General features: G+C 39.0%; 3 protein-coding genes across 3 annotated transcripts in view; all 3 read right to left on the bottom strand.

Annotated features, from left to right (window-relative positions):
* LOC120946259 (mucin-2-like) overlaps positions 1 to 3751 on the bottom strand; it is a gene marked incomplete at its 5' end in the record, with an annotated part of 8500 nt that extends 4749 nt beyond the window's left edge. Inside the window, 4 exons of the mRNA XM_040361088.1 lie at positions 401 to 537; positions 983 to 1088; positions 1965 to 2308; positions 3335 to 3751. Coding sequence (XP_040217022.1) covers positions 401 to 537; positions 983 to 1088; positions 1965 to 2308; positions 3335 to 3751 — 1004 coding nt within the window. The remainder of the gene's footprint in view (positions 1 to 400; positions 538 to 982; positions 1089 to 1964; positions 2309 to 3334) is intronic.
* A 943-nt stretch (positions 3752 to 4694) lies between these two features.
* Positions 4695 to 7525, bottom strand: LOC120946258 (integumentary mucin A.1-like; the record flags this gene model as incomplete). The annotated part of the gene is made up of 3 exons (XM_040361087.1): positions 4695 to 4827; positions 5538 to 5699; positions 7185 to 7525. Coding segments are annotated over 3 exons (636 nt in total), but the record flags the coding sequence as incomplete, so codon positions are not given.
* A 522-nt stretch (positions 7526 to 8047) lies between these two features.
* LOC120946114 (cell wall protein DAN4-like) lies at positions 8048 to 8914 on the bottom strand (the record flags this gene model as incomplete). Its single annotated transcript, XM_040360879.1, has 1 exon — positions 8048 to 8914. A coding segment is annotated over one exon (867 nt), but the record flags the coding sequence as incomplete, so codon positions are not given.
* Positions 8915 to 10794: the final 1880 nt, after the last annotated feature.

The raw sequence follows: 10794 nt of genomic DNA, 5'->3' as shown, positions 1-10794 counted from the left end.
CTGTTGATAATGGAGTTGTTGTTTCTGCAGTTGATTTTGAAATTGTTGTTTCTGCAGTAGATTTTGAAATTGTTGTCGCTGCAGTTGATGTTGGAATTTTTGTTGCTGCATTTGATGTTGGAGTTGTTGTTTCTTCAGTTGATATTGGAGTTGTTTCTGCAGTTGATGTTGGAGTTGTTTCTGCAGTTGATGTTGGAGTTGTTGTTTCTGCAGTTGTTGTTAGAGTTGTTGTCACTGTAGTTGATGTTGGAGTTGTTGCTGCAGTTGTTGTTTCTGCAGTTGATGTTAACGTTGTTGATGTTGGAGTTGTTGTCACTTCAGTTGATGTTGGAGTTGTTGTTGTTGTTGTTGCAATTGATGTTGGAGTTGTTGTTTCTGCAGTTGATGTTGGAGTTGTTGCTGCAGTTGATGTTGAAGTTTTTGCTGCAGTAGATTTTGGAGAAGTTGTTGCTGCAGTTGATGTTGAAGTTGTTGTTTCTGAAGTTGATGTTGGTGTAGTTGTCGCTGCAGTTGATGTTGGAGTTTTTGTTGTTGTTTCTGCAGTTAATGTTGAAGTTGTTGTTTCTGCAGTTGATGTTGCAGTTGTTGTTTCTGCAGTTGATGTTGCAGTTGTTGTTTCTGCAGTTGATGTTGGAGTTGTTGTTTCTGCAGTTGATATTGGAGTTGTTGTTTCTGCAGTTGATGTTGGAGTTGTTTCTGCAGTTGATGTTGCAGTTGTTGTTGTTGCAGTTAATGTTGCAGTTGTTGTTTCTGCAGTTGTTGTTAGAGTTGTTGTCACTGTAGTTGATGTTGGAGTTGTTGCTGCAGTTGTTGTTTCTGCAGTTGATGTTAAATTTGTTGATGTTGGAGTTGTTGTCACTTCAGTTGATGTTGGAGTTGTTGTTGTTGTTGCAGTTGATGTTGGAGTTGTTGTTGCTGCAGTTGATGTTGGAGTTGTTGCTGCAGTTGATGTTGGAGTTGTTGCTGCAGTTGTTGTTTCTGCAGTTGATGTTAAAGTTGTTGATGTTGCAGTTGTCACTTCAGTTGATGTTGGAGTTGTTGTTGTTGCAGTTGATGTTGGAGTTGTTGTTGCTGCAGTTGATGTTGAAGTTTTAGCTGCAGTAGATTTTGGAGAAGTTGTTGCTGCAGTTGATGTTGAAGTTGTTGTTTCTGAAGTTGATGTTGGTGTAGTTGTCGCTGCAGTTGATGTTGGAGTTTTTGTTGTTGTTTCTGCAGTTGATGTTGGAGTTGTTGCTGCAGTTGATGTTGGAGTTTTTGTTGCTGAAGTTGATGTTGGAGTTGTTGTTTCTGCAGTTGATGTTGCAGTTGTTGCAGTTGATGTTGGAGTTGTTGTCGCTGCAGTTGATGTTGGAGTTGTTGTTTCTGCAGTTGATGTTGGAGTTGTTGTTTCTGCAGTTGATATTGGAGTTGTTGTTTCTGCAGTTGATTTTGAAATTGTTGTTTCTGCAGTAGATTTTGAAATTGTTGTCGCTGCAGTTGATGTTGGAATTTTTGTTTCTGCAGTTGATGTTGGAGTTGTTTCTGCAGTTGATGTTGGAGTTGTTTCTGCAGTTGATGTTGGAGTTGTTGTTTCTGCAGTTGTTGTTAGAGTTGTTGTCACTGTAGTTGATGTTGGAGTTGTTGCTGCAGTTGTTGTTTCTGCAGTTGATGTTAAAGTTGTTGATGTTGGAGTTGTTGTCACTTCAGTTGATGTTGGAGTTGTTGTTCTTGTTGCAGTTGATGTTGGAGTTGTTGCTGCAGTTGATGTTGAAGTTTTTGCTGCAGTAGATTTTGGAGAAGTTTGTGCTGCAGTTGATGTTGAAGTTGTTGTTTCTGAAGTTGATGTTGGTGTAGTTGTCGCTGCAGTTGATGTTGGCGTTTTTGTTGTTGTTTCTGCAGTTGATGTTGGAGTTGTTTTTTCTGCAGTTGATGTTGGAGTTTTTGTTGCTGAAGTTGATGTTGGAGTTGTTGTTTCTGCAGTTGATGTTGCAGTTGTTGTTGTTGCAGTTGATGTTGCAGTTGTTGTTTCTGCAGTTGATGTTGGAGTTGTTGTCGCTGCAGTTGATGTTGGAATTGTTGTTTCTGCAGTTGATATTGGAGTTGTTGTTTCTGCAGTTGATTTTGAAATTGTTGTCGCTGCATTTGATGTTGGAGTTGTTGTTTCTTCAGTTGATATTGGAGTTGTTTCTGCAGTTGATGTTGGAGTTGTTTCTGCAGTTGATGTTAGAGTTGTTGTCACTGTAGTTGATGTTGGAGTTGTTGCTGCAGTTGATGTTAACGTTGTTGATGTTGGAGTTGTTGTCACTTCAGTTGATGTTGGAGTTGTTGTTGTTGTTGTTGTTGCAGTTGATGTTGGAGTTGTTGTTTCTGCACTTGATGTTGGAGTTGTTGCTGCAGTTGATGTTGAAGTTTTTGCTGCAGTAGATTTTGGAGAAGTTGTTGCTGCAGTTGATGTTGAAGTTGTTGTTTCTGCAGTTGATATTGAAGTTGTTGTTTCTGCAGTTGATGTTGGAGTTGTTGCTGTTGAAGTTGTTGTTTCTGCAGTTGATGTTGTTGTTGTTGCAGTTGATGTTGGAGTTGTTGTTTCTGCAGTTGATATTGGAGTTGTTGTTTCTGCAGTTGATTTTGAAATTGTTGTTTCTGCAGTTGATGTTGCAGTTGTTGTTTCTGCAGTTGATATTGGAGTTGTTGTTTCTGCAGTTGATTTTGAAATTTTTGTTTCTGCAGTTGATTTTGAAATTGTTGTCGCTGCAGTTGATGTTGGAGTTTTTGCTGCTGCATTTGATGTTGGAGTTGTTGTTTCTTCAGTTGATATTGGAGTTGTTGCTGCAGTTGAAGTTGAAGTTGTTATTTCTGCAGTTGATGTTGCAGTTGTTGTTTCTGCAGTTGATGTTGCAGTTGTTGTTGCAGTTGATGTTGCAGTTGTTGTTTGTGCAGTTGATGTTGGAGTTGTTGTTTCTGCAGTTGATATTGGAGTTGTTGTTTCTGCAGTTGATGTTGGAGTTGTTGTTTCTGCAGTTGATGTTAAAGTTGTTGATGTTGGAGTTGTTGTTACTTCAGTTGATGTTGGAGTTGTTGTTGCAGTTGATGTTGAAGTTGTTGTTTCTGAAGTTGATGTTGGTGTAGTTGTCGCTGCAGTTGATGTTGGAGTTTTTGTTGTTGTTTCTGCAGTTGATGTTGCAGTTGTTGTTGCAGTTGATGTTGCAGTTGTTGTTTCTGTAGTTGATTTTGAAATTGTTGTCGCTGCAGTTGATGTTGGAGTTTTTGTTGCTGCATTTGATGTTGGAGTTGTTGTTTCTTCAGTTGATATTGGAGTTGTTTCTGCAGTTGATGTTGGAGTTGTTTCTGCAGTTGATGTTGGAGTTGTTGTTTCTGCAGTTGTTGTTAGAGTTGTTGTCACTGTAGTTGATGTTGGAGTTGTTGCTGCAGTTGTTGTTTCTGCAGTTGATGTTAAAGTTGTTGATGTTGGAGTTGTTGTTGTTGTTGTTGTTGCAGTTGATGTTGGAGTTGTTGTTTCTGCACTTGATGTTGGAGTTGTTGCTGCAGTTGATGTTGAAGTTTTTGCTGCAGTAGATTTTGGAGAAGTTGTTGCTGCAGTTGATGTTGAAGTTGTTGTTTCTGCAGTTGATATTGGAGTTGTTGTTTCTGCAGTTGATGTTGGAGTTGTTGCTGTTGAAGTTGTTGTTTCTGCAGTTGATGTTGCAGTTGTTGTTGTTGTTGTTGTTGCAGTTGATGTTGGAGTTGTTGTTTCTGCAGTTGATATTGGAGTTGTTGTTTCTGCAGTTGATTTTGAAATTGTTGTTTCTGCAGTTGATGTTGCAGTTGTTTTTTCTGCAGTTGATATTGGAGTTGTTGTTTCTGCAGTTGATTTTGAAATTGTTGTCGCTGCAGTTGATGTTGGAGTTTTTGCTGCTGCATTTGATGTTGGAGTTGTTGTTTCTTCAGTAGATATTGGAGTTGTTGCTGCAGTTGAAGTTGAAGTTGTTATTTCTGCAGTTGATGTTGCAGTTGTTGTTTCTGCAGTTGATGTTGCAGTTGTTGTTGCAGTTGATGTTGCAGTTGTTGTTTCTGCAGTTGATGTTGGAGTTGTTGTTTCTGCAGTTGATATTGGAGTTGTTGTTTCTGCAGTTGATGTTGGAGTTGTTGTTTCTGCAGTTGATATTGGAGTTGTTGTTTCTGCAGTTGATGTTGGAGTTGTTGTTTCTGCAGTTGTTGTTAGAGTTGTTGTCACTGTAGTTGATGTTGGAGTTGTTGCTGCAGTTGTTGTTTCTGCAGTTGATGTTAAAGTTGTTGATGTTGGAGTTGTTGTTACTTCAGTTGATGTTGGAGTTGTTGTTGCAGTTGATGTTGAAGTTGTTGTTTCTGAAGTTGATGTTGGTGTAGTTGTCGCTGCAGTTGATGTTGGAGTTTTTGTTGTTGTTTCTGCAGTTGATGTTGCAGTTGTTGTTGCAGTTGATGTTGCAGTTGTTGTTTCTGCAGTAGATTTTGAAATTGTTGTCGCTGCAGTTGATGTTGGAGTTTTTGTTGCTGCATTTGATGTTGGAGTTGTTGTTTCTTCAGTTGATATTGGAGTTGTTTCTGCAGTTGATGTTGGAGTTGTTGTTTCTGCAGTTGTTGTTAGAGTTGTTGTCACTGTAGTTGATGTTGGAGTTGTTGCTGCAGTTGTTGTTTCTGCAGTTGATGTTAACGTTGTTAATGTTGGAGTTGTTGTCACTTCAGTTGATGTTGAAGTTGTTGTTGTTGTTGCAGTTGATGTTGAAGTTTTTGCTGCAGTAGATTTTGGAGAAGTTGTTGCTGCAGTTGATGTTGAAGTTGTTGTTTCTGAAGTTGATGTTGGTGTAGTTGTCGCTGCAGTTGATGTTGGCGTTTTTGTTGTTGTTTCTGCATTTGATGTTGGAGTTGTTGTTTCTGCAGTTGATGTTGGAGTTTTTGTTGCTGAAGTTGATGTTGGGGTTGTTGTTTCTGCAGTTGATGTTGCAGTTGTTGTTTCTGCAGTTGATGTTGCAGTTGTTGTTGCAGTTGATGTTGCAGTTGTTGTTTCTGCAGTTGATGTTGGAGTTGTTGTTTCTGCAGTTGATATTGGAGTTGTTGTTTCTGCAGTTGATGTTGGAGTTGTTGTTTCTGCAGTTGTTGTTAGAGTTGTTGTCACTGTAGTTGATGTTGGAGTTGTTGCTGCAGTTGATGTTGGAGTTGTTGCTGCAGTTGTTGTTTCTGCAGTTGATGTTAAAGTTGTTGATGTTGGAGTTGTTGTTACTTCAGTTGATGTTGGAGTTGTTGTTGCAGTTGATGTTGAAGTTGTTGTTTCTGAAGTTGATGTTGGTGTAGTTGTCGCTGCAGTTGATGTTGGAGTTTTTGTTGTTGTTTCTGCAGTTGATGTTGCAGTTGTTGTTGCTGTTGATGTTGCAGTTGTTGTTTCTGCAGTTGATTTTGAAATTGTTGTCGCTGCAGTTGATGTTGGAGTTTTTGTTGCTGCATTTGATGTTGGAGTTGTTGTTTCTTCAGTTGATATTGGAGTTGTTTCTGCAGTTGATGTTGGAGTTGTTTCTGCAGTTGATGTTGGAGTTGTTGTTTCTGCAGTTGTTGTTAGAGTTGTTGTCACTGTAGTTGATGTTGGAGTTGTTGTCACTGTAGTTGATGTTGGAGTTGTTGCTGCAGTTGTTGTTTCTGCAGTTGATGTTAAAGTTGTTGATGTTGGAGTTGTTGTTGTTGTTGCAGTTGATGTTGAAGTTTTTGCTGTAGTAGATTTTGGAGAAGTTGTTTCTGAAGTTGATGTTGGAGTTTTTGTTGCTGAAGTTGATGTTGGAGTTGTTGTTTCTGCAGTTGATGTTGCAGTTGTTGTTTCTGCAGTTGATGTTAGAGTTGTTGTTTCTGCAGTTGATGTTGCAGTTGTTGTTTCTGCAGTTGATGTTGGAGTTGTTGTCGCTGCAGTTGATGTTGGATTTGTTGTTTCTGCAGTTGATATTGGAGTTGTTGTTTCTGCAGTTGATTTTGAAATTGTTGTTTCTGCAGTTGATTTTGAAATTGTTGTCGCTGCAGTTGATGTTGGAGTTTTTGCTGCTGCATTTGATGTTGGAGTTGTTGTTTCTTCAGTTGATATTGGAGTTGTTGCTGCAGTTGATGTTGAAGTTGTTATTTCTGCAGTTGATGTTGCAGTTGTTGTTTCTGCAGTTGATGTTGCAGTTGTTGCAGTTGATGTTGCAGTTGTTGTTTCTGCAGTTGATGTTGGAGTTGTTGTTTCTGCAGTTGATGTTGGAGTTGTTGTTTCTGCAGTTGATGTTGGAGTTGTTGTTTCTGCAGTTGATGTTGGAGTTGTTGTTTCTGCAGTTGTTGTTAGAGTTGTTGTCACTGTAGTTGATGTTGGAGTTGTTGCTGCAGTTGATGTTGGAGTTGTTGCTGCAGTTGTTGTTTCTGCAGTTGATGTTAAAGTTGTTGATGTTGGAGTTGTTGTTACTTCAGTTGATGTTGAAGTTGTTGTTTCTGAAGTTGATGTTGGTGTAGTTGTCGCTGCAGTTGATGTTGGAGTTTTTGTTGTTGTTTCTGCAGTTGATGTTGCAGTTGTTGTTGCAGTTGATGTTGCAGTTGTTGTTTCTGCAGTTGATTTTGAAATTGTTGTCGCTGCAGTTGAGGTTGGAGTTTTTGTTGCTGCATTTGATGTTGGAGTTGTTGTTTCTTCAGTTGATGTTGGAGTTGTTGCTGCAGTTGATGTTGGAGTTGTTGTTTCTTCAGTTGATATTGGAGTTGTTTCTGCAGTTGATGTTGGAGTTGTTTCTGCAGTTGATGTTGGAGTTGTTTCTGCAGTTGATGTTGGAGTTGTTGTTTCTGCAGTTGTTGTTAGAGTTGTTGTCACTGTAGTTGATGTTGGAGTTGTTGCTGCAGTTGTTGTTTCTGCAGTTGATGTTAAAGTTGTTGATGTTGGAGTCACTTCAGTTGATGTTGAAGTTGTTGTTCTTGTTGCAGTTGATGTTGGAGTTGTTACTGCAGTTGATGTTGAAGTTTTTGCTGCAGTAGATTTTGGAGAAGTTTGTGCTGCAGTTGATGTTGAAGTTGTTGTTTCTGAAGTTGATGTTGGTGTAGTTGTCGCTGCAGTTGATGTTGGCGTTTTTGTTGTTGTTTCTGCAGTTGATGTTGGAGTTGTTTTTTCTGCAGTTGATGTTGGAGTTTTTGTTGCTGAAGTTGATGTTGGAGTTGTTGTTTCTGCAGTTGATGTTGCAGTTGTTGTTGTTGCAGTTGATGTTGCAGTTGTTGTTTCTGCAGTTGATGTTGGAGTTGTTGTCGCTGCAGTTGATGTTGGAATTGTTGTTTCTACAGTTGATATTGGAGTTGTTGTTTCTGCAGTTGATTTTGAAATTGTTGTCGCTGCATTTGATGTTGGAGTTGTTGTTTCTTCAGTTGATATTGGAGTTGTTTCTGCAGTTGATGTTGGAGTTGTTTCTGCAGTTGATGTTAGAGTTGTTGTCACTGTAGTTGATGTTGGAGTTGTTGCTGCAGTTGATGTTAACGTTGTTGATGTTGGAGTTGTTGTCACTTCAGTTGATGTTGGAGTTGTTGTTGTTGTTGTTGCAGTTGATGTTGGAGTTGTTGTTTCTGCACTTGATGTTGGAGTTGTTGCTGCAGTTGATGTTGAAGTTTTTGCTGCAGTAGATTTTGGAGAAGTTGTTGCTGCAGTTGATGTTGAAGTTGTTGTTTCTGCAGTTGATATTGAAGTTGTTGTTTCTGCAGTTGATGTTGGAGTTGTTGCTGTTGAAGTTGTTGTTTCTGCAGTTGATGTTGTTGTTGTTGCAGTTGATGTTGGAGTTGTTGTTTCTGCAGTTGATTTTGGAGTTGTTGTTTCTGCAGTTGATTTTGAAATTGTTGTTTCTGCAGTTGATGTTGCAGTTGTTGTTTCTGCAGTTGATATTGGAGTTGTTGTTTCTGCAGTTGATTTTGAAATTTTTGTTTCTGCAGTTGATTTTGAAATTGTTGTCGCTGCAGTTGATGTTGGAGTTTTTGCTGCTGCATTTGATGTTGGAGTTGTTGTTTCTGCAGTTGATTTTGAAATTGTTGTTTCTGCAGTTGATGTTGCAGTTGTTGTTTCTGCAGTTGATGTTGCAGTTGTTGTTTCTGCAGTTGATGTTGCAGTTGTTGTTGCAGTTGATGTTGCAGTTGTTGTTTGTGCAGTTGATGTTGGAGTTGTTGTTTCTGCAGTTGATATTGGAGTTGTTGTTTCTGCAGTTGATGTTGGAGTTGTTGTTTCTGCAGTTGATGTTAAAGTTGTTGATGTTGGAGTTGTTGTTACTTCAGTTGATGTTGGAGTTGTTGTTGCAGTTGATGTTGAAGTTGTTGTTTCTGAAGTTGATGTTGGTGTAGTTGTCGCTGCAGTTGATGTTGGAGTTTTTGTTGTTGTTTCTGCAGTTGATGTTGCAGTTGTTGTTGCAGTTGATGTTGCAGTTGTTGTTTCTGCAGTTGATTTTGAAATTGTTGTCGCTGCAGTTGATGTTGGAGTTTTTGTTGCTGCATTTGATGTTGGAGTTGTTGTTTCTTCAGTTGATATTGGAGTTGTTTCTGCAGTTGATGTTGGAGTTGTTTCTGCAGTTGATGTTGGAGTTGTTGTTTCTGCAGTTGTTGTTAGAGTTGTTGTCACTGTAGTTGATGTTGGAGTTGTTGCTGCAGTTGTTGTTTCTGCAGTTGATGTTAAAGTTGTTGATGTTGGAGTTGTTGTTGTTGTTGCAGTTGATGTTGAAGTTTTTGCTGTAGTAGATTTTGGAGAAGTTGTTTCTGAAGTTGATGTTGGAGTTTTTGTTGCTGAAGTTGATGTTGGAGTTGTTGTTTCTGCAGTTGATGTTGCAGTTGTTGTTTCTGCAGTTGATGTTGGAGTTGTTGTTTCTGCAGTTGATGTTGCAGTTGTTGTTTCTGCAGTTGATGTTGGAGTTGTTGTCGCTGCAGTTGATGTTGGAGTTGTTGTTTCTGCAGTTGATATTGGAGTTGTTGTTTCTGCAGTTGATTTTGAAATTGTTGTTTCTGCAGTTGATTTTGAAATTGTTGTCGCTGCAGTTGATGTTGGAGTTTTTGTTGCTGCATTTGATGTTGGAGTTGTTGTTTCTTCAGTTGATATTGGAGTTGTTTCTGCAGTTGATGTTGGAGTTGTTGCTGCAGTTGATGTTGGAGTTGTTTCTGCAGTTGTTGTTTCTGCAGTTGATGTTGGAGTTGTTGTTTCTGCACTTGATGTTGGAGTTGTTGTTTCTGCAGTTGATGTTGGAGTTGTTTCTGCAGTTGTTGTTTCTGCAGTTGATGTTGGAGTTGTTGTTTCTGCACTTGATGTTGGAGTTGTTGTTTCTGCAGTTGATGTTGGAGTTGTTTCTGCAGTTGATGTTGGAGTTGTTTCTGCAGTTGATGTTGGAGTTGTTGTTTCTGCAGTTGTTGTTAGAGTTGTTGTCACTGTAGTTGATGTTGGAGTTGTTGCTGCAGTTGTTGTTTCTGCAGTTGATGTTAAAGTTGTTGATGTTGGAGTTGTTGTCACTTCAGTTGATGTTGAAGTTGTTGTTCTTGTTGCAGTTGATGTTGGAGTTGTTGCTGCAGTTGATGTTGAAGTTTTTGCTGCAGTAGATTTTGGAGAAGTTGTTGCTGCAGTTGATGTTGAAGTTGTTGTTTCTGAAGTTGATGTTGGTGTAGTTGTCGCTGCAGTTGATGTTGGCGTTTTTGTTGTTGTTTCTGCAGTTGATGTTGGAGTTGTTGTTTCTGCAGTTGATGTTGGAGTTTTTGTTGCTGAAGTTGATGTTGGAGTTGTTGTTTCTGCAGTTGATGTTGCAGTTGTTGTTGTTGCAGTTGATGTTGCAGTTGTTGTTTCTGCAGTTGATGTTGGAGTTGTTGTCGCTGCAGTTGATGTTGGAATTGTTGTTTCTGCAGTTGATATTGGAGTTGTTGTTTCTGCAGTTGATTTTGAAATTGTTGTCGCTGCATTTGATGTTGGAGTTGTTGTTTCTTCAGTTGATATTGGAGTTGTTTCTGCAGTTGATGTTGGAGTTGTTTCTGCAGTTGATGTTAGAGTTGTTGTCACTGTAGTTGATGTTGGAGTTGTTGCTGCAGTTGATGTTAACGTTGTTGATGTTGGAGTTGTTGTCACTTCAGTTGATGTTGGAGTTGTTGTTGTTGTTGTTGCAGTTGATGTTGGAGTTGTTGTTTCTGCAGTTGATGTTGGAGTTGTTGCTGCAGTTGATGTTGAAGTTTTTGCTGCAGTAGATTTTGGAGAAGTTGTTGCTGCAGTTGATGTTGAAGTTGTTGTTTCTGCAGTTGATATTGAAGTTGTTGTTTCTGCAGTTGATGTTGGAGTTGTTGCTGTTGAAGTTGTTGTTTCTGCAGTTGATGTTGTTGTTGTTGCAGTTGATGTTGGAGTTGTTGTTTCTGCAGTTGATATTGGAGTTGTTGTTTCTGCAGTTGATTTTGAAATTGTTGTTTCTGCAGTTGATGTTGCAGTTGTTGTTTCTGCAGTTGATATTGGAGTTGTTGTTTCTGCAGTTGATTTTGAAATTTTTGTTTCTGCAGTTGATTTTGAAATTGTTGTCGCTGCAGTTGATGTTGGAGTTTTTGCTGCTGCATTTGATGTTGGAGTTGTTGTTTCTTCAGTTGATATTGGAGTTGTTGCTGCAGTTGAAGTTGAAGTTGTTATTTCTGCAGTTGATGTTGCAGTTGTTGTTTCTGCAGTTGATGTTGGAGTTGTTGTCGCTGCAGTTGATGTTGGATTTGTTGTTTCTGCAGTTGATATTGGAGTTGTTGTTTCTGCAGTTGATTTTGAAATTGTTGTTTCTGCAGTTGATTTTGAAATTGTTGTCGCTGCAGTTG

Source organism: Rana temporaria, chromosome 7, assembly GCF_905171775.1.
Source record: "Rana temporaria chromosome 7, aRanTem1.1, whole genome shotgun sequence".
In the NCBI taxonomy this organism is placed as follows: domain Eukaryota; kingdom Metazoa; phylum Chordata; class Amphibia; order Anura; family Ranidae; genus Rana; species Rana temporaria.
Note: the sequence above shows the minus strand (reverse complement) of the source record. Positions and strands in the feature narration are given on the sequence as shown.